Below are 25,955 nucleotides of genomic sequence, written 5' to 3' on the forward strand. Positions count from 1 at the left end.
AGACTGTAAGAAAAGTGTTAAAATCTACACACTGTTTTGCATAATACAGATCATAGAGTTAATGTTTCCGAGTATATCGTAAAAACAAAATACTAAGTATTGCATTTAAGAGACCAGGAAAATCTATAGTAAGTATTCTTTTTAATTATTTAAGACACAGCAGGTTGGTCTTCAAACAAGAAATGTCTTTAAAAAAGACAACGTCATAGATGAAGTTCATGTTTCATAATTTTAGATGGAAAAGTACATGGAATGTTTGTAATTTTGACAATTTATAAAATAAGTAAGAGAACGTTTAAAAAGACTTATTACTGTAAATCTAAGCTGTAACACATTTTAAACACGTTAGACGTTTGGCCAAAATGTTATTGTTATCTATACATGTACGTTTTAAGAAAAAGGTTTCATTATTTTGAAACCTATTCTCCTACATCACAAATCCAAAATAATATCAACACAGTCCCTTCTGTTTACAAATTATTACACATTGAACTTGCATCTAAACACATCCTAAACACATATACTCAATCATAAACACCATATTTAGCATGGGTTTATGTTTAGATATCAATCATCAACCTGTATATATATAATTCTAAACACAATCTAAACAGTGGTGTTTAGCTGGTGGTTAGACTATATACATGTTGATGTTTGATATCTACACATGTCGCTTAGCTAAACGGTAACATTTAGAGTATTTTGGACAGATAAGTGTTAAGGATGTATTTAGATACAAATTCAAAGTGTGATAACTTGTAAACCAAAGGGACGGGGTTAATTTTATTTTGGATTTGTGATATGTATAGAGAATATGTTTCAAAATGTGAAACTTTTTTCTGAAAAGGTACTTATATGATAATAACAATTTGACTAAACGCCTAACGTGTTTAAAAAGTGTTACAACTAGCGATTTACAGTGTAAGGTACGTCAAACTAAATATATACAATAGGCCTACACATCTAAGTTGCGTTCAAGAACATTTTATTTCGTCAATGTTCTAAACAGTAAAAAGGATACGAATGGCTAATGTTACATAATTCCTAGCAATTTCAGAATAATTTTATACAAAACCGTTTCAGTTGTGATTTCAAAAATATTATAAATTGTTGCCCTTAGCCAGTAAACACATAACATTTTTAACATCATTCGCAAAAGGTTGCCAGAAAACATTTAAATGTCAGGGTTTAAAACGTTTTCATAACATTAAAAACCGTTTTTATGATAACTTACTGCAATAATGTTAATTTAGTGTTGACAAAATATTTGGCAAAATATGTTTGCAGAAAATATTTAACAATAACATTTTGAAAACATTAAAAAAATATTTTGTATTGTGTTTTCATACATTCATTCATTCATTTATTCGTTTAATTCCTTATAAAACGTTTTCATGACATTTATATAACCCTATATTTAACGTTGTTAAAACGTTTTCACCAAAACCAAATGTCCAAAATATAGCCTGTTAAAAACGTTTTCAAACCGTTTGCTGGTTGGATTATCAAAGTAATGGGCGTAGCCTATTTTGTTTAAAGTTAAGGTTTTTAGATTATATTCACAGAGGACGTGAAAACGAAATCAGTATTATACACAGTTCCCTAAATAAGCCTGAACTAACTACCTTTTAAGGTACCAACATGATATTAACATGACCGTTGGCCTCATAAAGCCATTAAAAGAGAAGCACCAAATAACTTTACTGAAACCTGATTAAATTGAGTGCCGATTAAATTTCTACCAAATCTAACGCGTGTGTAGCGCGTGCGAAACCAGGAGTTGAGTGTTTACAAACACATGAATTCGAGGAGGTTAGACCCAAAAAGCAGTAATTCGAGAAGCTTCTCAAAGTGGAGAACCCTATAGGGGGGTTAGGACGTCTTTTTCTGGCATTTTTGCCTTCAATTCGAGGAGATCCATAATTGTATTTGTGCTAAGTTCTCCTCACACACCTCCTCACATATTTTTGTATGTAAAGTGTGCACAGTTTAACACACTTCACACACTATGCTTTTCTGTCTCCTCGTTTAGACTGCGCTACGAGTATAGGTGTGTCTATCACACATCTCCACAATCACTAACCTTTAAATTTGAATGTTAGCGAGGATTTAGATGATCGTAAGTGGACGCGTGACGTCACTCTCCCCTTCACCCCTTGTTATTACAGGGCCGGATTTACCTTTTTTGGGCCCTGGGAAAGGCCAAAATTTGGAGGCCTCATACGCACCGTGAGGAAGGCATGTGCACACAAGTGGCCAAGTTTTTTTAGATTTTACTATAGACATTTGCCCGCGAAGCGCGCGAAGCGCGCGAAAAATTTCAATTTAAGACTATTTTAACCCGAATTGAAGCTGTATTTTGCTATATAACAGGTCAGTGCGCGAGGAAGCGCGCAACATTTTGCAATTTGCTATATTTGGCCCAAAACATGGTGTTTTTCGGCTAAAATGGAAGATGCACACTGCACAGGGCAATTTTGGGGGCCCTGGGGCCCGGGCCCATCTGGCCCTATGGTAAATCCGGCCCTGCCCTTGTACTCGTCTTCATGTACGGTTATCTAATCCTCTCTATTGACTCGATAAGTAAATCATTATGACTATGGCCAATAGCCTACCCCACGACAGCGGGTCCTTAGGGACCGTTTACATACACTTGTTAGGATGGGCTGATGCAAAAAGGGGGGGGGGCCTGAAAGTTTTAACCCTCCTAAGGGGGGGGGGGGCTGAAAAAAAATGACCACACATTTTCCTGGGAAAATTGAGTTTATATGCTTTTCTATGAGGTTGACCCATAATTTTCATGTCAAAAAGGGGCCGGGGGCCCTGAAATTTTGGAGGTCTGTAAAGGGGGGGTCCCGAAAAAATTCCGCGATGAAATTTTTTGCATCAGCCCCCCTAACAAGTGCTTGTGAATGGTCCCTTAGGAAGCTTTAAGCTTAGCAAGTTTAAAACAGATCATTACTAGCCCTTCTCGGGCATGGCAAAATACAATTTTGAGTCACGTTAAGTTCCCCTTTGTCCTTTAGTACTCCCATCATGCCCAGCTTTCCTGTTTATAGCCAGGATCAGGTTTTGCAACAGCAGGTGCTATCTCCATTTCAAATTCTTCAGCTCTGTACATGAACAAAAATAAAAGGAAACGCGGTTTCAGCTCTTGACTCTGTTGACTTGAACAACAACAGCAAAATAAATCAGCGATTTCCTAAAACATCTTTGAAAAAAAAATCAAAATTCTTCCGAACTGTTAGAAGTGGTCTGATTATTAGTTTCTAACATGCATGAACATTAATGATGTCATCTAATATTGATCTAAAATGTACAGAACGTGTGCATGAGAAACGGATAAAATCTACGATTGTTTCCACTGCAAAATATTCGTTAAAACGTCATCCACAGAGCTGGTTTTGAAATGACTGAAAACGTTGCCGCGGGACCCTTGATGTTGGGCATGAGAGGAGTGATGACAGGGGTATCTGAATTATATCATGTATAATGACAAGTACCAATCATCCCAGCTCGTGAAGCTCTGGTAACCAGTGAGCAAAGTTTTCTCAAGAAGAAGGGAGCTTCCCCACGGATACCGGGACACGCCACTGAATTCGATATGTGGGCTCAATGACAAAGTAGGTATATAACATCATAGATACTTTTTAGTATCTATGATAACATGAACGTGTCTCTACAAAAAAGGTTCCTGTCGTCGTTCCAACTTGTTAATTATTATGAGCTAAAATGTGAATCTACATGATTGTGTTAAAAGAGTATCAACGGAAACAAGCAAAAACCTAAAAAACTATACATTTGGTAATTTGTCTTCCCATTTGGTGCCATTTACGCCCAACTCTCTTTCTGGTATTCCGAATCTGCTGCTTGCGTTGCTGGGCTCAGCTCCATCTCGATCGATTGTGGCCTGTGTTTGGGGAAAATGGTTGGAGTTGAATTATGAGTTAATGGTGAATGGCGTAAATTATAATTATATAATAATCTCTTCAGTGGCTAAAGAAGACCTGTAAATGCAGGTCGCAAGCTACCACAGCTCTGCAAATAGTAAGTCTTGTGACTGTTGTTTTAAATCAACTATTGTACTATATAATTATATAGTTTTATCTATCGATTTTACGTCAACAATTATTCGTTAGATAATGTATGCACTTGATAAATTCCCAAGAATGAAAAAAAGAAGAGAGGTAATGATGAAAATCATGATATTCCGTAAGTTTAATTCCTCAAAGGTACGCAAGTCTAACTCATGACTATCTTACACCAAGCACCTTCATGCACCATTTCTGCCCCAGCCACTCCATCCAGTTTGAGAGCCGGGTTTAAGAGACGCTTCTTTGTACATGCCAAATTACAAAAATCATGCCACAATTGGAGTAATCAAATTCGTACTACCGATTGAAATATAATGTATTTAACCCCCTACTTTCCCCTTTCTTGCTTGTCAGTTTTTGTGTCGAAGTTGGCCCCGCCCCTTACCGTTGACTTGCTCTCCCTAACAAAAATCCCTTCTACGGCACTGCCTTCCTGTTATTTTTATTTAATCAGTCTCCAAGAGGTCAATCACTTGTAAAAGTGCAGAATACTGTATGTTGATGCGGGATCCATACCTTTTTCAGGATGTTCTTGTTTGGGAAATTCAGATAAATTCGGAATTACGATGAATTCCGAATTGACGATTTCGGATTCCGATCCCTTTCACAAACGGCTATTGCCGAATCATTCCGATTCCTAGTCGGGAACAATAGAAATGGGAAAAGATACAATCTCGACCAATCACAGCTCGGGATTTGTGTGGGCTGATATTTGGGACTTTCGATAAAACCTGTAGCGCGTGCTCAGGGAGTTCACTCTAGGGTTCATACCACTAAATCCGCATGTGAAGCGGTTTCCGGTAAAAGTTTATCACGACTATAGTCCCAACTTTGCATAAAAACTGTGCAAAATCGGTACAATATTAACAATTTTAGTGTTGCAAATCGTGTTTTGCTAGAACTTGTGAATGTGATCTCTACTAATTTGAACAAAAACGCGAAAATTTGAGTGATGTTTACGATGATGAGCGCATGAACACACGAGGTCAAAACGCGGTTAGCAGTCGGACGTAAACACGGGAAAATCGGGCCTTTTTATATAGCGCTGTTTTTCTCAAAAAGTAGACCTAAAATATGGTGTCATTTTCAGATATGTTATGCAGAATTTTGTTCTGATTAAGATGATATCAAATATATATTTCAAAGTTAGACGTAACTCGACTTATAGCCTAAAACGTGACCCCTATTTTGCACGTAAAGTCTATGGAAAGCTATTTAGTGGCATGTACCCTCTATGTCTCACCACAGACGCATCAACATGGGGTTGTAACACGGAGCTTTTGCTCTGGTTGTTCATCATTTTTGTTCTCCAGAGTTTTACATTATTTTATGTATCTGCACTAGTATGAAGAGTAATAAATATTACTTCACTAAATAAAAATCGTTTTCAGACAGGTTATTGTTTCCAATAGCCTACCGACTCACCACGTTTTACAATGGTGGCAGCGGTGGGATTCGAACCCACGCCATCGAAATGACTGAATTTATCGTAATTCCGAATTTATCTGAATTTCCCAAACAAGAACAACCTGATAAAAGTATGGACCCCCGTCAACATTCTGCACTGTTACACACTTACCGCTTTGTGCCAGGCTCATCGAATCTCTCTTCTTGTCTTTCCTCCATTCTTTCCTTCTTTCTATCTTTCTTCTTCTCCTTTCTTGGTTCCTCTGTTATATCTTCAGAGTCTTTGCGTGACGCCCAGACGACAATCAGGCCTATGATGACGATGATGAACGCGATTCCTAGGACGCCACCAACGACGATACCGGCTATCTCAGCAGGGTTTAAATTTTCTGAAATAATCAGGTATTAATCAAGTAATCAATACTGTATATTCGTGATATTAATCTTTTTTTTCAATAAAATGAATACTATAAAGGTAATATTATAACTATGGTCAAATTGTATTATGTAAAAATTCCCTCATAAAGTGGTCAAATTCAGATATTAAAGGTGAAAATATTTGCGTTATATTTACCGTAACATCCCGGCATGTGACCCTTCCATTTTTCTTTCTCTGGGTCACATACTCGTTTCTTCTTTCCAAATATCTCATAGCCTTCATCACAACTGTACACTACTTCTCTGTTTTCTTCTAAACCAGTTACTTGTATGCTGCCATGGAAAGGAGTATCTAGACCACCACAGACGAGACTCTCTGTGAGAAAAACAAAGACAACTTGAAAGGACCAAACATGGAACCTTGAGGTACACCACTCGAGATTACCTGTTTCTTACAATCGATGTCAAACATTTACAAGTGTCATTTTAAAAAACTTTCATTATACGTGCCTCTCTCTAATACTGTCCCTCTAAGACTGTTGGCATGTCATGTCACTTGCCACTGCGGCAAGCGGCATGACATATCAGCCAATAACAAACATTGATTGTGCCCGTTTGTTTGCATTGCGCGTGCGTGAAAACCGTTATCGGCAAGCGGCATAACCTTATGAAACAAGCATATAATTCGCTGTCGTAGTGCACGTTAGTAACCATTGGTTACTGCTCCAAGCCTTGGCCCATGCACCTGTTCCGAATTTTGATATGCCATAGGCTTTGTGTTGTGATCATTACGATCAGTGGTTCGTAACAAAGAAAGTGTGATCCAGTTGGCCTAGCAACGGTCATATTATAACGTGCACTACGACAGCGAATACTCCATCTATCTTTATCTCTGTTATCTTCTATTCATCTCTCCCTCTTCTGTCTCCCCTCTCTTCACGGTTGTTTGATGTGATTATTAATTTTCTAACAAGACATTATAAATGTTCAATTCTTGACCTGAATAATACCAACAGCTATCACACTAATAGACATACACATATATTGTGAAGCAATTTTTTAACATAGATTTTCGTTTCTGTCAAATTATTCCAATTTTTCTGCTTTTTTGTGGCAATTTTTTTCCTATAAACTGTACATTTGTGCGTAAATTGAGGGCGTTATTTACGCATATTTTAAATTCAAATTCGCCAAATAATATAAGTTATAGCTTACATTTTATGATAAAAAGTTTTTTGAAAATTCCCTTGTCAGTCTGTTTGCTGATGTTCTAATATCATTTTACAAGTGTCTACATGTACCCCTTGAAAAGATGTAAACAATATTTAAGATAAATCGCGCCATCATTGTTCAACTGTTCTTAAAAAATACCCAGTTTTACATGCCATCAAACAACCGTGTTTCCGTGACTATTTTACTCGCTCTCCATTCTCTCTCCTCCGTTGCCTCTCTTCACCCATCTCTCTCTTTCTCTTCACATTCGCATTGGATTAGGCCTACTCACCGATACAATCATTATCAATATCATCTCCGGTCCATTCTCCATCGGGCTGACAAACCCGATGTTGTGAGCCAATCAGAATGAAGTCATCATCGCAATCGAATTCGATCTCAGAGCCCATCAAATGATTGCGTTCACGCAAGAAGATCTTGGTTCCATTTTTGGGTGTTTTTAGATAGGTGCAAGTAATTGCTGTAATTTGAGAAAACAAATTCTTTTCTCAATAATCATATAAAATCTTGGAAAGGAAAAGCAATGAAAAGCAAGGAAAAGCAATTAAATATTTTCCTTTACGCTACTAGACCATACAAAACTATACAGTACAAAGCGACTGCCTTATGTATGACTAATATGCCTAATGACTTATAGGCCTATAGACCTAATGACTAAGAGGCCTAATGACTTATAGGCCTTATGCCTAATGACTTATAGGCCTAATGACTTACAGGGCCGGATCTACCTTTTTGGGGGGCTCCGGGCCAGGCCAAAACTTTTGGAGGCCCCCCAAACGCACCATGAGGAAGGCATGTGCACTCAAGTGGCCAAGTTTTAGATTTCACCAGGTCACTTGCGCGCGAAGCGCGTGAAAAAAAAAATGTTAGACTATTTTAGCTCAAATTGAAGCTGAATTTTGCTATAAACAGGCCAGTGCGCGCGAAGCGCGAAAAATATTGTAATTTGTGTACCCTATTGGTCCAAAACATGGTGTTTTCGGCTAAAATGGCAGATGCACACTGCATAAGGCAATTTTGGGGGGGGGCCTGGGCCGGGCCCATCTATATGGTAAATCCGGTCCTGATGACTTATAGGCATAATGCATGGCCTAATGCATAAAGTCAAATGACTTATTTTAGTCAGAATGACTAATCTATTTTTACATGTGTTGCTATTAATGAACTATCGACCAATTAATAATATTGTAATTAATGTTAAAGCTAAAATACATGAGGCAGTTTCAATTGTCAGTCCTATATTATAGGTGAGTTATGTGCACATTGACAGACATATTCAGCTGTTCGTCTTTCCAAAATATGTATTTCCTAGTGAAAGATATGACGGTTCAAAATGGTATCGAGACTTTTGGGACACCCTGTATGTCGAGTTGCCTCGAGTGTATCTAAATTATCATGTCTTCCTATACAGACGGGAGCATTTTATACCAAATAATTATTGGAAAGGAAAAGCAACGAAAAGCAATAAAAAGCAACGAAAAGCAATAAAAAGCAACGAAAAGCAATAAAAAGCATGCAACGAAAATCAATGAAAAGCAACGAAAATCAATGAAAAGCAACGACGAGCAATGAAAAGCAACGGAAATAAATGAAAAGCAACGAAAAGCAATGAAAAGCAACGAAAAGCAATGAAAAGCAACGAAAAGCAATAAGAGCAATGAAATATTTACCTTTGCGCTCATAGACCATACAAAATCATACCGCACAAAACGACTAGCTGCAAGCCCATGCATACCGCACATGATCCGCTTTTAAGCGCTTTGTTCATACTTATGCTAAGGCGCTATATAAATTCCGTTTATTGTTTATTGTTTATCCGATTGCATAATCCCGCCAAACTACATGCACAAATCCATTAGCCGGGCGACGACGGTACCCGTGGCTTGCTATCCCCGGCCTGGTGGTTGGAATCCGAGGGGTCGGTGATTCCAACCGGGCTGGGGAAAACAACTTTTCTCTCCATCTTATTTCTTCCTCCCTTCCTTCCACGTAGGCAAAAAGCAGCTTGGATGTTGGGGTTATGTCATTTTTAGCATTATGATCATATTCAGTAAAAGAAACAAATACATGGATAGGGCGTTTATAAAAGGCAGAGTGCCTAAACCACGTTTTGTTTTTTCAATAGATGATCAGTCTTTCAAAAAGGCGGGCAAAAGCGAATGCAAAGCAGTATAATAGATGATTTGCTTGCTTAAAATCCTTGCTGAATTTTAAGCTAGGGTGCAGATATCAATCAAATTTGCATGCAAATAGGCAAATAAGGACGGATCCAGGTTTTATTGAAGGGGGCCACTCTTGAGAAAACTTTCCGGCTCACTTTGCTCGCCGAATTTATCAATGCAACTCTGTTAGTCATTCTGGGGGTGGGGAGGGGGGCACAGTGAGTGACCCCTCCCCCATCCCCCCAATAAACCTCATCCAACCCCACCCAACCCGGAGTCGGAAAATGCGCAAAGATTTGTTTAAATTCTCCTGTTTCTTTCCTATTAGAAAAGGAGTGCAGCGTCCCCAAGCACCCCTGGATCCGCCCTTGGGACAGACACACAAACATACATTTACATACCTTCTTGTGAAACAAAGTGTGCTTGCCAGTAATCCTCATAAGCTTGTTTCGTTGCTTTGCCGAATTCTAGGATACCAGTCGTTCGAATATCAAACTCACAAAAATCGTTCCCGTCACAAATACGCTTCACGAAAAAAATTAAAAGCACAGTTTTATCAGAACATATTTTTATTAAGCTTTTAAGGAGGGTGGTATAGCAGGAAACATATTTTTCCAGTTTTAGCCATTTAACTAAGAAAATATTTTATTATGACAACAAAGGGCGGTGTTACTGTTTTTTAGTAGTGGAAGGTTTATACTTGGACTCTATTCGGCAATATCTCACCATCACAAAGAATTGGGACATTCCATTCCACACTCCCGCGTTGTTGGAAGACAGAGGGGACCGGGAGTATGAGTTTTGAATAGAATAGACAATTGGGTAACTTTTAGTTGAAAAACATACTCCCCCTGTTGAAGACATTTCCAAAACCTTCCACAGGGTTGTGTGGATTTTAAATGGAATAGCCCATTGCGTAAGAAAACTTACAAAACAAAAACGAAAAGGTTAAAGGCAAAGGGACAAACAACGAAAGTTGTACTTGAGACATGACATAATTTTGGGCATTAATACTTTGCATACTGGCCGGAGGCTTCAACATAAAAATCATTATTTCTTATCCAGGGAATGTATGGATTTCAACGGGAATAGCCTAAATAGGATCCAAAAAGGGCTGATTTATGTTTAGGTACCGTCCATTCCATCCCGAATTTACCACAAAATATGTGAGGGGCAGACTGAATCCTTCGTCGTCAACCACTGAGGGCGTCAGACTAAGTCCATCCCCTCTGTCACTGGTTACGCCTTGGAGCACGTCAGTTGGAACAGTTACCTGTATATTATTGGAGTCGAATCCCGGGGGCACATTGGTCGGCGCTTCCCATTGGGGTACCCAGTCTGGATCGTAGTAGTCACCAAACTTCTTACCGGCTACATAATCGAATAAACTCTCCGAGGCTGGACTTATCAACCCTAGAAAACAACAAAATTAATATTGCAAATTCAACCTTTTTTTACTCATACCCGGAATGATAATTCTATACGTATTCTTTTTTATAACATACGCTTTTTAGAGTTAAACATCGCCGTATAACCAGGAATCTATTTATTTTTAAATTTGTGTTAAAACATATGCACTGATCGTTCACATTGCGTAAATCATTTGAATTCCTGGGGTTCACTAAAATTGATCAAGGCCCTCCTAAGTATATCCGCCCTTCGCCAAAATGACTAATACAATAATAGAAAACAAAGAATCAGTGCAGATAATAAATTACTCAAAATGACAGGAATTAGCTCAAATATTTGCTTGTTTTGTTGTTGTGATTGTTGTTGTTATTGTTTTTAAGCTTTAAACCAAAAGCGAATGAGTTTTAGGAATAACGAACGAAGCACAACCCTCTTTAACATATACCATATAATCATGGATACTTACATGTTTGACCAAAGTTATTATAGATGACTTCAGGGGAAGATTTTGGATCTATCGGACTGCCTCCCTGCGGAGTCAAATCATTGTTCTTATTGTCATCCCATGTCCCCATTAAACCTTCAACTTTCTCCTGTAAGCAAAAGAGTAAATAAAAAACAGACAAAAAGTAAGATGTAGTGAGTTAAAACCGGATATTTTTGGTCAGCTGTTGTCCTTCCGCCATGTCGAAGGTTCGCTGTCACTTTCAACCACAATGGCCTCATCCCAATGGCATAGTTCAATAACCTCAATTAAACTTGTAATAGGGCAAAATTTTACCTCAAGTTACAGAGTATGAGTATTTGTACCCATAATTTTCAAAGGTCATTCAATGAATACAAATGTATTGGGGTTAAGGGGTACTACCCCCCCGTGGCCAATTTTGTGCCTATTTTGCATTTTTCTCACAAATTAAAGCGCATTGGTGACAAGTAAGATATGTATATAATAGGGGCAAGGACTACAACTACTGCACTGGAAATTCAGCAACTCAAGGCAAGTAGTTATTGATTTATTGATCAAATATTGGTTTTCCCTCATTTTTGACTGTAACTCCACAACTGTTGTCTATATAATATACATATCTTACTTGTCACCAATGCGCTATACTTTTTGAGAAAAATGCAAAAATAGGCACAAAATTTGCCAGGGGTGTAGTACCCCCTTAAAGAAGTGCACCCTCATAGATGAGAGATGTTGTGGCTCCTAGTGTGTGTGGTGGAAATTTTCAAACATTTCACGATGTCGAATATGAAATAGGCTCGTTATGTCGAATATGAAATAATACGGTTAACTATGGTTATGGTTAAGACTAGGGTTAAGATAACGGCTAGGTTTAGCACTATTCACGCGGGTATCGACTGCAGACGACAAGTGCCAAATTTTCTTTAAAAATTCAAAAATTTCAGAATTGAACATTGCCATGACCATAATAGCCCTGGGCTAGGAACCGACCCCCCTAGGGATTTTTGGAGACAACCTTTTTTGGAAACCATACCCATATGGGAGTTGAAATCAGGTTGTCTGCAAAAATGCTGACCCTGGGTTAAACGGCGAGGGCGCTTTTTCAAAATGGCCGCCGGAATCTCATATTTTGTAATTAGCATGACAAGTGCATTAAATGAGTACAAACAAGCCCAGTATCATTTCACTGGCTCTAGAGATACCTCTTCATATTTTGAGAAAATATCTCAAAACTTGGACTTTATATGTTGAAGCTTATGGCTTGCACACAGAGCATTATGGTTCAGGTTAGGGTTGGCGAACATTATCTTTGATATAATTAACCAATCTTCGTGGCTTATCCCAATGGCAAATTTCGTCAACACCCAGTTAAAAATGCCGAACTCAGGTTTGTACTGATGATGACATAATTCTCCAATTTTCTTTAAATATTTTCAAATATCTGAGTAAAACTTAATTTTTTATGCGACCACATTTTTACAAATATCTTATTGTATGTAAATTTTGACAGATTAAACAATGCCCTCATTGCGATTGTTGTGTGTTTCTGCGTTGCACGTATTATGCGGATGATGAAGAGCGTTGAGGGCGTAAACACTTCAGTGCTCTCATGGAGTAAGGAGCATTAATGCGACATCCAAGACTAACTAACAAACTACAAAATGGCAAACTCATTACATTTCAATGTCGATGCATCACATATATTGTATATAAATATATAAATCGGTGGAGCAATTTAACTCATTACTCGGACTCATTAAAATTATTATTATTATTATTATTATTATTAGCATTAGTATTAGTAGTAGTATTAGTAGTAGTAGTAGTAGTAGTAGTAGTAGTAGTAGTAGTAGTAGTAGTAGGCCCCCTAGTAGTAGTAGTAGTAGTATATACAGTAGTATTGTTATGGTTAGTGCTGAGGATAGACTACTATTTTGGTCGCAGCAGCCAAAAAAATGATTTTCATTATCTAAATCAATATAATATTGAAAAATAACTTGTATTGATTTATTGTTGTGAATGAGTTATGTACATTTTACAAAAGTGTTGTTGTTTCAGCCCTCTTTACAACATAACTCAAGAACCACAGGACCTACGAAAATATATCTGTGATATTTGATTTCTTCTACACACTCGCTATGAAATGATCAATGCAATTTTTGCCAAAGCTCACTACCATTCGCAAGATGCTGTGAACTACCAAATCGCAACAGTTTAAAATAGTTGCTAACCTTAAGTACATGGTTAGACTATGGTTAGGTTAGGGTCAGAGTTAGAATTAGAGTCAGGTTTATGTTAAAGATTAGGTTATAGTTTAGTTAGGATGAAGTTTAGGGGTTATGATAAGGATCGGGTTTACAACTAAGTTATTGAGTTTTTGGACTAATGGCCCTTCGGACTATCGACCTTTGACCCATTATGTTCTCTTTGATTGGAAACAAAAACTTACTTTGAATTCGTCGGGCATGAGAACCTGTACAACTAGCTGATCTTGTGTACCGTTGACAATTACTCCAATTTGAGAATCTTCGAATGTGATGATGACTTGTGTTATGTTTCCATCCTCGTATACCACAGGGAAATTGAGAAACACGCCTGTTACGAAAAAAAAGAAACAAATGAAATACGATTTTACGGCCAGATGCACTGCTTTTTTTTTTCAACGTTTATGTGTGCTGGCTGCTCTTGGTAAAGATTAAAATATGTTCAAATGTCGTTGTGGTTTCGCATACTGCCGAATCCAGATAATTATAAATTGCTAATTTGCATTACTGACTATATAGAGGGCGCCGTTATCGATCTGTTTTGCAGTGTAAAGCCATTTTCGTAATGATCTCTATTCGCTACTCGCACTCGGCGAGTCTTGTATGTAAAAGCTTTACGACTCTTTCATGGCCTGCGTCATCTTCCTTTTGCAACTCAAGAAACCAAGGTAACTAAAACCAACATAATGCTAGTCTATAGACCTTTTAATATCTTTGTTTTCTGAAAGCAGCTACCGTTTGTTTATGGATAACCCAGGTTATAAATTTAGGTCATCAACGCTAACACAAACGCCACTATTTAGCCTGAACACAAATCTGTATGAAAGGTACGATCAAGAGTGTCTTGTGAATGATGAGGTTGGTGTTTACGCAGAGGATGTTTAAAGACATTCCCATAACCCAATGGGGTTTCTGACCTTGGTGTGTCTGGCTTTTGTACACATGTAGCATAGTTGACCATACTTTGCATTGGGATTGTGTGCAAATATCTGGTGTTTTCATCCTTTTCATTAACATTCAAAACATTGAGACTTATGAATAAAATTAATGCAGTGGGACAATATGAATGTTTCCTGTACGAAAGTCAAATATAATTTATAAGTCTCAACTATTAGCTCGTTGGCTGCAGTTTTAAAATTACCATTTTGTGTGTGTGGCAATGGGGACTTTGCCTTTAAAATTAGGTTATATTGATCAAATTTCCCAATCATAGTGCATTGTAGGAATGCCTTTAAGCCTCCTCTGATGTTTACGCTTCCAAGTGTCAATTCGTCCAAATCTAAAGTGCTAAAAATACAGTTGCGCCTTTTTTCATTACGGTCATAGTGTCAAAAAGCGGAGGTTTATGTTTAAAAAATATTTGATCAAATGATCCTATGTTGGCATTGGCTATTTAAAATAAGCTGTATTTTTGCTCAAAAGAGTACCGTGATTCATAATGTTTCTCGTCCGCTATTTTGACCCCCTAGTTTACTGAATAAATACATACCTTCTCTTCTAATTAAGGTCTGGTGTTCAATCTCAAGTAGCTCGTTGCCAATAACAACCTCTAGTACCGTCCTGTCACTCTTACGGACGTTGATGTTGTCAAGATCTTCCTCTTTCATGGCAACAGCTGTCAGCGCTGTTGCTTGGATATAATCACCTGGAAGACAAACACACAAAAACGCAAACAAAATACGGTTAACATTACCAAATTGTTACTTCAAAAACAAACGTAGAGGGCCACATTATATACTGATTATTTTTGCAGTACTAGATCGCTTTTACCATGGTCGCTACTGGCACTCGGCGAATCGCGTATGGTAGTTTATGGGTTTATACTGATTATTTTTGCAGTACTAGATCGCTTTTACCATGGTCGCTACTGGCGCTCGGCGAATCGCGTATATCACTTCACGGGTTCTATAGGGGCGGTTTATAGATATCAGATATTCGTCAGTGCGCGGAAATCACTACGAAATCAACTCAATCTTCAGGTTGCTCCTTCAATACGCACCTTTAAAATCCAAGATGGACTCGAACCTTCCCTGGAGTGTGAATGATGTCTGCGTGTTCTTTGTATTCGTTAGTGTGTACTCCCCTTTACCATTAAAGGTCGTTGCAATGCCGTCATAGGTCAGGATGTGAGGGTCACCAAATATAGCGGCTGCATTGGAAGATAGAAAACATAATCCATTATAATATGATGCTGAGCAAATGCTTAATTCAAAAATTTAACACAATCACTCATGAATACGTTGCGCTCCATTGGCTCCCCATACAGCAACTATTGGGCTACAAAGCCCACCACACACTTTCTCCTTGTTACATCTCTAATTTGCTTCAAGGTCAGCCACAACCGGTTCGTCGACAACTGCGATCATCAACATCATTTCCTCAGTTTCTTGAACTCAGAACCCATAGTGTGTCATTCGCAGACAGATCTGTCTCATGCTTTGGACCAAAAGAATGGAACAAACTTCCCATCCATAGTAGAAATGGTCAGACTGTTGGCATTTTCAAGAAGATACTAAAATATCATCTGTTGGAACAAGCCTATCAGATAGAATTGCTTGTATTAATTTTGCCTTTCCGCGCATTGCTGTTGTTGTTATTGATGATGAGCACGTTTGAGAGAACGCTCTCCGTTTGTTAACCCCATGAGAACTACCTGCTGATTGGCCAAAATTAATATCGTGTCCAAATTTGAACCAATCAGGGAGGTTATTAAGAAGATCATCAGCAAATGCAAGTTTGACCATAAATAGTAAAAAAGCCTAGTCATGATTGGCAATTGAAATTACCATTTTAAGTTATCAACCAATCAGAAATGCTGTTAGATGACCAGTAGTGTCCAGGGGGTTAAGCAGTCGAAATTAATCCAGTATGTTGTTTATCCCGTGTCAAACAAGCGGAGTCGAAACAAGCGGAAGAAAGCGGTTTGGAGTCATACGGACTGGCACAGATCATCCTTGCAACGGAAGTCTTTACTCACCTGGACGTACTGGCTCATACCATCTGCAATCACGTGTCGGCCTAACTTCCTGATAATAATCACAATGGTCACCCCATACACAGCAGTAGAAATACGGCATTCCATCGTGGGCCCACGAAGACAACGTGGGCACGGCTCGCGGGCATTATACGGCGGCATACCCATGGAGGTGACTCGACGTGAAAAGGAACCATCGTAACTGTCTCCGGCATAGACGAGATTCTCGCGTGCGTCATAACAGCACAATGAGTCGGCTCCTGAGGACTGTAAAGAATCAATGTAATAAAACCAACGTAAATATCGTTGTAAGCAAGATAAATACTGTTGTGATAGTGTGTGATCAACGTAACGTAAGTACATGACTACGAAAGGTGACGTTGTCAATATTTTGCAGTGCAAAGCCGGTTTTTAACATGGCCGCTACTCGTTCTCAACGAATCTCGGAGGGTTGGCCTACTTTGGGAATTATTTTTTATAAAGGGCCGGTTTATAGTAACCTTGTATTCGACAGTATGCTAAAATATGATATGATTGCATATGTGATTTCCATCTCATCTGTCTCATTCTTAGTGAATAACATACTTCTTCTTTCCCAAGAAGTCACCGAAGTATGGAAGTATGATACTTTTTGAACAAACCGGCAATACTGCAAGTCAAAGTTGGACCTTAACAACCTCATGATTATGAAAATAAGTTCTGTCATGCCAAAGATCGAACCCACAAGCTATTGATTTTAAGTATAAGGTTCTTCCTGTGAAGCGCCATAGAATAACTATCCCTATAACTATAGACCTCTTCAAATCGAAGTTTTCGGAAGTTTGTTATGGATGACCCCGTTTACAATTCCGGGTCATCGACGCTAACGCAAACGCAACTATTACGTCTGAACACAAATCTGCGTGAAAGACACGGTCAAGCGTTGGGTATGACTTGTGCAAGAGATTGCTATTTATAGACGACAAACATTTTGCATTTTTCTTTCTTTTACTGTCACATTGTGAAGTGCCAAATAGTGGAAGTGTTATTTCAATACCTTTAGAAAATATTTCTCTGTGATGACTCATATTGATTTTGGCTAAATATGTTGTATTTTCACTCAAAAGGGTACGTGATTCCGCTTGATTCATTGTGCACCAATTTGACCCCTAGCTTACTGAATAAGTGAAGTGGTTACATAACTCCCTGGTAACTGGATCACGCACCATTTGGAATTGGTAATACATGTCATAGACTTTGTGTTGCGATCATTTCGATCGTGGTGCAGAACTCAAAAGCGACATAGTGATAATCGGATTACACGTAACACTTCGCTGGCGAATTGAACCTATCCCAAATCAAATCTTACCTTGGAATGACACTGATAACACAATGTACCACATCTTCACGTAAGTAACAGTAATCCCGATTCTGATCAACAGATGCCGTGTTCAAATCACATGATTTATCCGGTATGAACCTTGCTCGATCAGCAATAGCTTGTGAAAGATTACACGGACACGCGTTCAAATCCTGATCGAAATCCCACGGTGGTTCTAGTAAAGTTTTCTCGTACCATTCCTCACATTTTTGATTGGCGTAAACTGCCGGATCCCGTTGGAATTTGTCATTTAAGAGGTAGCCAAGTGGGTGAATATCACTCCATAGGGCATAGTCATCTCTGTGGAAAGGAAAGACACATTAATGTTTCGCCTGCTTGCCATAGACTTCAATAGAGAAAGTCCCAAATTTTTAGATATTTTCTCAAAATATCAAGAACCTCTCAAGAATCTCTGAACCAATACTAGACATGTTTGTACTCATTTTAATGCTTTTGTCATGCTGATGCCAAATATGGTCATGATTTTTTTTTTTAAAGAAAATTTGGAACTTATCAGTTATCGTCTGTAGTAGATACATCGCGGAGAGGGTTAAGGGATCCAAAATGAGCGTTTATTGCGTTTCGACAGTATTTTTTGTGGGACATGAGAGCACCTCAGACCTATCGAATTGCATTCTGAATACGAAGCATGTCTTTCTGATATCAAATAATTCTCTTTTTTTTTAAATCACAATATAATACAAATGTTATGACAAATTATAAAAATTTGATATTTTTCAAATTTTTGATATATAACAGTCCTCGAAGTAAATTATATAAATCTAATGATATATTCTTAAAGTGTATGTAGCAGGGAGGAAAAGCCGACGGTCAATTGAAAATTTTGACCTTTCATATTGAAGATATGGATTTTTTCCCAAAAAGACCTAATTTTTTTTGGTGTTTTGGGAAAAAAATCCATATCTTCAATACAAAAGGTCAAATGTTTCAATTAATCGTCGGCTTTTCATCCCACCTACATACACTTTAAGTATAAATCATCAGATTTATAAAGTTTACTTCAAGTACTGTTAAATATCAAAATATCAATTTTTAATGATTTGCCATAAAATGTGTATTAAATTGCGAATTTCAAAAATCAAAATTATTTGATATCAGAATGACATTCTTCGTATTCAGAATGCAATTCGATATGTCTGATGTGCTCTAATATCCCAAAATAAATACTGTCCAAACGTTCATACCCCAGCCCTTAATAAAACAATATGTACCAAAATGGTATCATTTCCAATGACTACGCTCCAAGACATTCATTCCACAGTCTGTCCTGATCGGCGCATACATTACGAAGTACGTTTGTTTGTTCAAAAGAGTCATATGGAAAATATTGGACCAAAATGTTACGTATTTGTCGAGTTTCAAAATATTTTACGTAGGAAAAAGATCATTGACATCACGGCACTTGTTATTGATCCGAAGTCGACCATCTTCAACGCATCTGAGATATTTGCGTGATCAGGCTTCACTTGCGGAAAAGTGTGTCCTACCTATTCTATATTATTATGAAATCATTTTACGTATTGCGGGAAATAACACAATACATTATCACTTAAGAGAATCGTTTTTTTATCAGATGTATTATGTCTATACCTCTTGTGTCTTCTGGTGACTCGAATAATTCCCACGGAATTTTGGTCAGTGATTTGGTAGTTTGGTCTTGGGATCCAACCAAAGCGTCCGGTATTAGGTGCGGCGTATGATACCTCGTCCAATTCCTCCCAGTCCGGAACGCCATCAGATTCACTGTATGCTAATACATCTACTCGAACCTAACCAAAATAGATTAGAACCAAAATATATATGATATAGAAACATCGGATTGGACTATTCCAGTTGAAATACATACCCTATGGAAGACATGCCCCTAAACTCTTACCCAGGGTGCGTAGATTACAAATGGAGTCATCGATTTATATAGGTAACCCCATTCACACTCCCTGTGTGGAAGATTAAGGTAATGTCTTCCATAGGGGTATATGGATTTTAACTGGCATAGCCCAGTAAGCTATGATACATCTACAAGAACCTAGAATTTAGAAACAAAAACTTATGTTATACTTATGGACATCCCAAGCACCAACTTTATTATTAATCGTGATTAGAACCCTCTAATTAAAAAATCATCTCGGTAATGCGTTTTATAAGTTTACGATTCTACTGAATCAATGGAAAAACTATTACACCACAGTGCGATACTTGCGTAATAATGTATCCCATCATTCGTAACTTTTTTGCAGCTCATCAAATCTCATCAAGGAGACAGCAAGAATAGGAGAAACAGATTTACCGTCACAAGTGAAATTTTTACTTGGAAATTTTGAAGGCAATTTCAAACCAGTTGCTCCCAAATTGAAACAAAACATAATTAACAAATAAGATACTGCTTTTGGCTTGTTTGAAGAAAGGTTTCCAAATGCACACTTACTTCAGTGAAGTTTATTTTACTCGCATCCCACTCAATAGCGATAGCTCGGTCTGATCTCAACCAGGAATCACTGTGTGGGTTGATGCGTTTAACGCCGTGTGGGACCGATGGAGGAAGAACTGCAAAGGAAATGTGAGACACATGATTAGTAAATAAAAACGTGAATAGGGACAAAGTATCAAAATGAATAGTTGCATATCGGTAGCCACAACAGCGCGCAATTGAATTAAGTATGTTAAGATTTGGGTCATTCGCTGTACCATACTCAGATCAGGGGCACTAAATATTATGTCGTAACCTTCCCACCATAATGTTGGCAATGTAATGTATATATTTTCGACAATTGATATAATATTTTGCTTCAAAACCGACATATTATCCACCTGCAAGAAAAGAAACAACTGAGAGGAAAGCCGTGACATATTCTTTCTGACGCGCACGCTGGTTCGAAGAAGCCGCTTGGTGAGTGGGTGTTCTAAACAGTGGTCTTTACTTCTAACTCGCTTCGCAAGCATCGTTGGCCTTGATCTTACTTGCTCGACATTGGCCTTAGGCTCGCGGGGGTCACTGGACTTCCTTGGACAAACCGAGGGTGTTGTAGATCCTCGAAATCCATTGGTCGCAAGTTCGGTGCTTGAACTTAAAAGGCACAATATGGCTTAGAAGTTAATGTAGGAAATGAAGTGACGCAGGTCACGTACGCAACATCGTCATCATAAACACTCCAATCATATAATTCTCGCGTTTCACAATACGATGCGCCTCCAGCGGTTGCTGGGTCGAGGCCAAAATACGCAGTGCATCATGGGAAAATGGTCGACATCCAAAGCCCGCGTAATACGAATACAATACAGGAACATGCATCATTGTGGGTTTAAATGTCATTATAATGATGTTACATGCGAATGCACACTAAAACAACAATTTACAACTATAGTACATCCATTTTCTATCTATTGATCACAGGGAATCCTTCGTGGAGCTGTTTTCAACATATTTATTATCACACTCGCGTGAGAATTCAATAGCAGCTAGAACGGCGATGTCGACTCTGGAGTCAAAAATTTGACTGCCAAAAGCAACCGCTGGCGGCGCATCGTATTGTGAAACGCGAGAATTGAAAACCAAATTAAAAAGACTAGTCTGCGTGTGACGTCCAGTCAACTAGACCAAATATGCCGTACTGCGCAAGTCAGTAACCAATCACGTCGCGCCTTTGCCCTGACGTCAGACGCAAACTAGTCTTACTTACCGATATCAAAATATCCTTCGTTTGAATAGCTGTCGCCGTCATCACGTGATAGCGCAATCGGTAATCGTCCAATCTGGTAGAAAGTAGGAATGGTACACCATGCGACAAAGTCGCCTGTCTGGGAGCAATTTGTAATAGCGATTGGGTTATCAGCATCACCATATCGCAGCCAGAGTTCGTCACGACTGTCGAAGCAAGGACCGCTGAGCCAAATATAGTCATGACCCATCATGGAATCAAACCGGGGAAAGGTATATAAGGTAGCTGTGGAAGAGAACGTATATTAATGCTCACTTATATTGGATACTCATTTATTTACACTGACACTTTCGACTGCTCGTCGTACTCATGTGATTACACTAGTTTCCGAATTCGACAGCCTCACTTGGAATTCAACGTATCCGATTTCAGAAGTATCTCATCCTCTAGTTCCCACACGGGTGTGGAAAGTGGACGACATGTTCCAAATGTTCTTTAAAAATATTTAAAATTTCAGAATTGTACATTTTCATGGCCATATGTGGAATCAGCATCAGAAATTCATTAACATTAGTACAAAGAAGCCCATTTATTCTTGAGATAGCTCTCAAAACTTTTTTTATACTGAACCCTTTGACCAGGACGCAAAGCATAAAGCTGAATTTGTACTACATCGCTGAGCGATAGCGATTAGAGGTGGGCACTTTTTGTTGTGTTGCGGGAAAGCGCGCTACCTCATTGGTCAAATACCAATCGCTCGTCGCTCGAGCGATTGAGTATAAATTCACATTAAAATACCCAAAATACACAAGACAGCCTTTGAATATATCGCATTTTCATATGGCTTATAACTCTATCGCTGAGCGACAAGCCCATTTGGTATTTCACCAATGAAATAGCGCGCTTTTCTCAGGTCAACGTAAAGCGATCTTCCTCATTGGCTAAAAACCAAAGCCTTACCTGCACTGTTGCACTCTCTGACGTCAACTTCGTACCTACTGACATGGTACAACCACATTCCCGGGCTTTGCATGTTACTTTCTGTTACCATTCTCTCCAGATAAGATGATCTACCACTGTACTGTTCATCGTACGCTGAAGAACCGTCTCCAGCATTAAAACCAACCTATCGTAAAGAAAATATACAGAGGTTATCCGTGTTTTATAAGCTGCATATTCTATCAGTGACTGCTATAGACGAATCCAACGAGCCAAGTCATGGTCAGGATTTGGTCGGACATCTTTGGGTAGCCGCTAGCACCAACCTAGTGTTTTGAGCGTCCAATTGTGCAAATAAAAGCCGCCTAACACCTAGAGAAGATGCAAGGACGAAAAGTACATCAAAGCATAGATACCGCGTGTAGTTAATCCGATTATTATGAAAGGTGTAAAACGGGTGATGGAATGCAGTTTAAAATTTCCGCCAAGGCCGAATTATTTCACATTTTGAGTGCATTGTAGCCAACGGCTACCCAACCAAAGGCTGCTAGTCAGGTGTAGGAATGCGTGAATTTAGATTCGTCTATACCTTGTTTAGAATGTTCAAAAGAAGTACCTGCATGTGCAACTATGACTGTTTCAAAATAGCCCGCCTAAGTCATGCAAGTAACTCCGAGGGCATGCATTGAATTGGTTTGATAAGGAATACTGTGGGAACCAGCGCTTTTTGTTAAAAGTCACACATGAGTAACGTGGAACACCTCTGTTGACTGAAATTAGACTAAACTTGACCGAAGAAATTTACTTTCTCAAAAACTGTTCAATTTTGCAGGAATCATTTCCATTCAGAAACTGTATACTTTTATAAACTTCTCATTATTACATTTAGATATAAAAAAAACAATATCTAAATTACTGACTCGAGAAAGGTATACAGACTATAAAATGTATTTCTGTATATTTTTATAACATGGGTAACCCGTCAATGCGCTGTCATTGTTCGCCAGTGTGGCGTCATACTTAAATACAAAATTGTCAATTTTCATGATTTTTGTTTATGCCTGCTATTTCCTAAGTGGCTGCATTTGTAAGTGAAAATGATGCAAAGCAGCATTTAAAGGAGTATTTCGTGATCCTAGCATCCTCTATTTATGTCATTTTTCATTAGATATCCACGGAAAAAACCTATTCCCAAAATTTCAGTTGATTCCGATTTTGCGTTCGCGAGTTATGCATGATTATATGTATTACACTGCTCCATAGACAATGCGTTGTAATTTCGTTCTGATGCACCAGAACGAAATTCAAATTTCACGATATCTTTGCTAAACGAATTAATCTGCAAGAAATATTTTGTACATAAACAGTATGTAGCCAGAGGTTTCCAGTGATATAAAAATCTCAACTTTTTTGAGAAAAGTGGGGGATGAGGCTGTGGATCACGAAATGCCCTTTTAAAAATACACTTGCTTGATGTGCATCTGATCAGCCTGTGAGGTTATACAATACACACAAACAAATCTCGCATTTTGTCTTTTGCAACACCAACAAAACACACACAATGCTATGTCGTTTTCACTTATTCATATTTTTCTTTTTTGACGAGAAAAAGAAAGAAATATTTATAAAGGATACGTATAAAAGCAGAAAGAGATACGTACGATAGCAGCATTATTAGAAAGAGATACGTACAAGAGCAGCACTATTATAAAGAGATACGTACAATAGTAGCATTATAAGAAATTAAAAAAAAGATACGTACAACAGCAGCATTACCACCCAGGCCGGTATCACCGCTACCGCCACTTTCCACCCCTGTTGTCCATTCTATACGATCGTAGAGAAAGAAACAAAACGTCTCGATTTCATCTGTAGCTAGCACCAGCTGGAATGTATTTTTCTGCATAAAAAGACAAGAGAACGCATTTATAACCTTAGTTGGTAGATAAGTTACAGCTTATGGTTTTCTGTCGCCCGTCTCCCAAAAGAAGCCCACGTGCCCGTCTCCCGGGGCCCGTCTAACCAGTATAAATTACAAACAATTTGACAAGCTTACCGGTTTCCAGTCGCCCATCTCCCCCATAGAAAACCACGTCTAACCAGTATAAATTACAAACTTTTTGACAAGCTTACCGGTTTTCAGTCGCCCATCTCCCCCACAGAAAACCACGTCTAACCAGTATAAATTACAAACTTTTCGACAAGCTTACCGGTTTTCTGCCACCCGTCTCTCCAAAGAAACCCACGTCTAACCAGGTAGCAATTACAAGAAGTTTGGCGCGAAAGTTGCCGAATTCTACAAACACTCCTCGAACGTCTTCTGTCGCTCTGTCTAATAGATCGAATTCTGTAGTCTCCCGGTAGTATACAAAACCTTGATTTTCCAGATCTACGTTGGCCCAAAATACCGCGGCAAGAATTTGTTCTCTATCAGCCTGAGGAAAATTAAGATTTGACAATAATTAAAATAAATTTGTAAAAAAATGGGTAACACTTGCCTCTGCGACGTTTTTTGAAATCAACTTAAAGCTATAATGTGTGATTTGCATAAAGAATAGATTCCTATTTTAATGTTTGTTTTCACTTATCACATTAACCTCTTTTAATTTTGAACCAAACAAATGTGACCGTACACCACGAATGAGCCGTAAATGTCCTCAATTGTATTCTGAGTTACAGTGTAAAATGGGCATGAAGGTCATATTCATAGGTATTTCAATTTGGTGCTACGTGTATCTCATTAAATGAGGTACACGTAGCACCAAATTGAGGTACCTATGAATACGACCTTCTTGCCCATTTTACACTGTAACTCAGAATACAATTGAGGATATTTACGGCTCATTCGTGGTGTACGGTCACAAATGAGGTATAACGAAGAAAATTGTGATTTCATTACAGCGGCTGCAATGCGTGTACTACGCTCGCCGATCGTAACATGTAATACTGCACGGAGCATCGCGCTCGACGTGTGTACACACATGGAAGAAAGAGATAAGAAGGAACCACAACGAACGCATTCACTTTGTCCACTCCCTTTACCGACATTTAGTTGACATTGTTATTCATGAGGATTTACTTTGATCAATACCCCGCGTTAAATAGGTGATTGGTATTGTATTCCATGTATTTGCATGTTTTCTGGAGCGTGTGTGAAGGATGATTTGAACTAATGACCTTCCGTGCAAGCACCCTATAGGATTTTCTCTGGTGACGTTATCATCGGTCATTGATGGCCTACATCTTTTTCTTCCATTTTGCCCAATTTTTCCGAACTTTGATGACTTTTTTCTCAGAGTTGGCAGTCTTTGGCACTGAAACGAGTTAGCTAGTTACGATTATACACATATAAACTATTAAATTAAACAGGTTTTATGTACCGGACTCAACCGGAACATTGTGCATTATTTAAGAACATTTTACATCTATTTTTCATCGAAAAAGTCACCAAAATCTTACCTTATTTGCTAAAGATGAAACTCAGCAAAAAAACGGCCGATTTTGATTACCTTTTCGATGTTTTATAGGACATTTTCTACACAACACGATCAAGAAAACAGTTTGACTGTAGATCCCAAAACAAAGCTACTA

General features: G+C 38.4%; 1 protein-coding gene across 1 annotated transcript; it reads right to left on the reverse strand.

The window, feature by feature from the left end:
* Window positions 1-3,704: 3,704 nt before the first annotated feature.
* Window positions 3,705-24,913, reverse strand: LOC140169290 (sushi domain-containing protein 2-like). The gene is given in 20 exon segments (XM_072192546.1): window positions 3,705-3,910; window positions 5,674-5,890; window positions 6,076-6,255; window positions 7,384-7,572; window positions 9,676-9,799; window positions 10,548-10,687; window positions 11,151-11,277; window positions 13,600-13,745; window positions 14,904-15,059; window positions 15,414-15,563; window positions 16,392-16,535; window positions 16,538-16,645; window positions 17,696-18,048; window positions 19,360-19,538; window positions 20,195-20,313; window positions 21,447-21,710; window positions 22,386-22,551; window positions 24,127-24,264; window positions 24,575-24,799; window positions 24,863-24,913. Coding segments are annotated over 20 exon segments (3,255 nt in total). The 3' UTR covers window positions 3,705-3,831.
* Between the last annotated feature and the right edge of the window lie 1,042 nt (window positions 24,914-25,955).

The sequence above is a fragment of the Amphiura filiformis genome, chromosome 14 (genome assembly GCF_039555335.1).
Source record: "Amphiura filiformis chromosome 14, Afil_fr2py, whole genome shotgun sequence".
Taxonomy (NCBI): Eukaryota; Metazoa; Echinodermata; class Ophiuroidea; order Amphilepidida; family Amphiuridae; genus Amphiura; species Amphiura filiformis.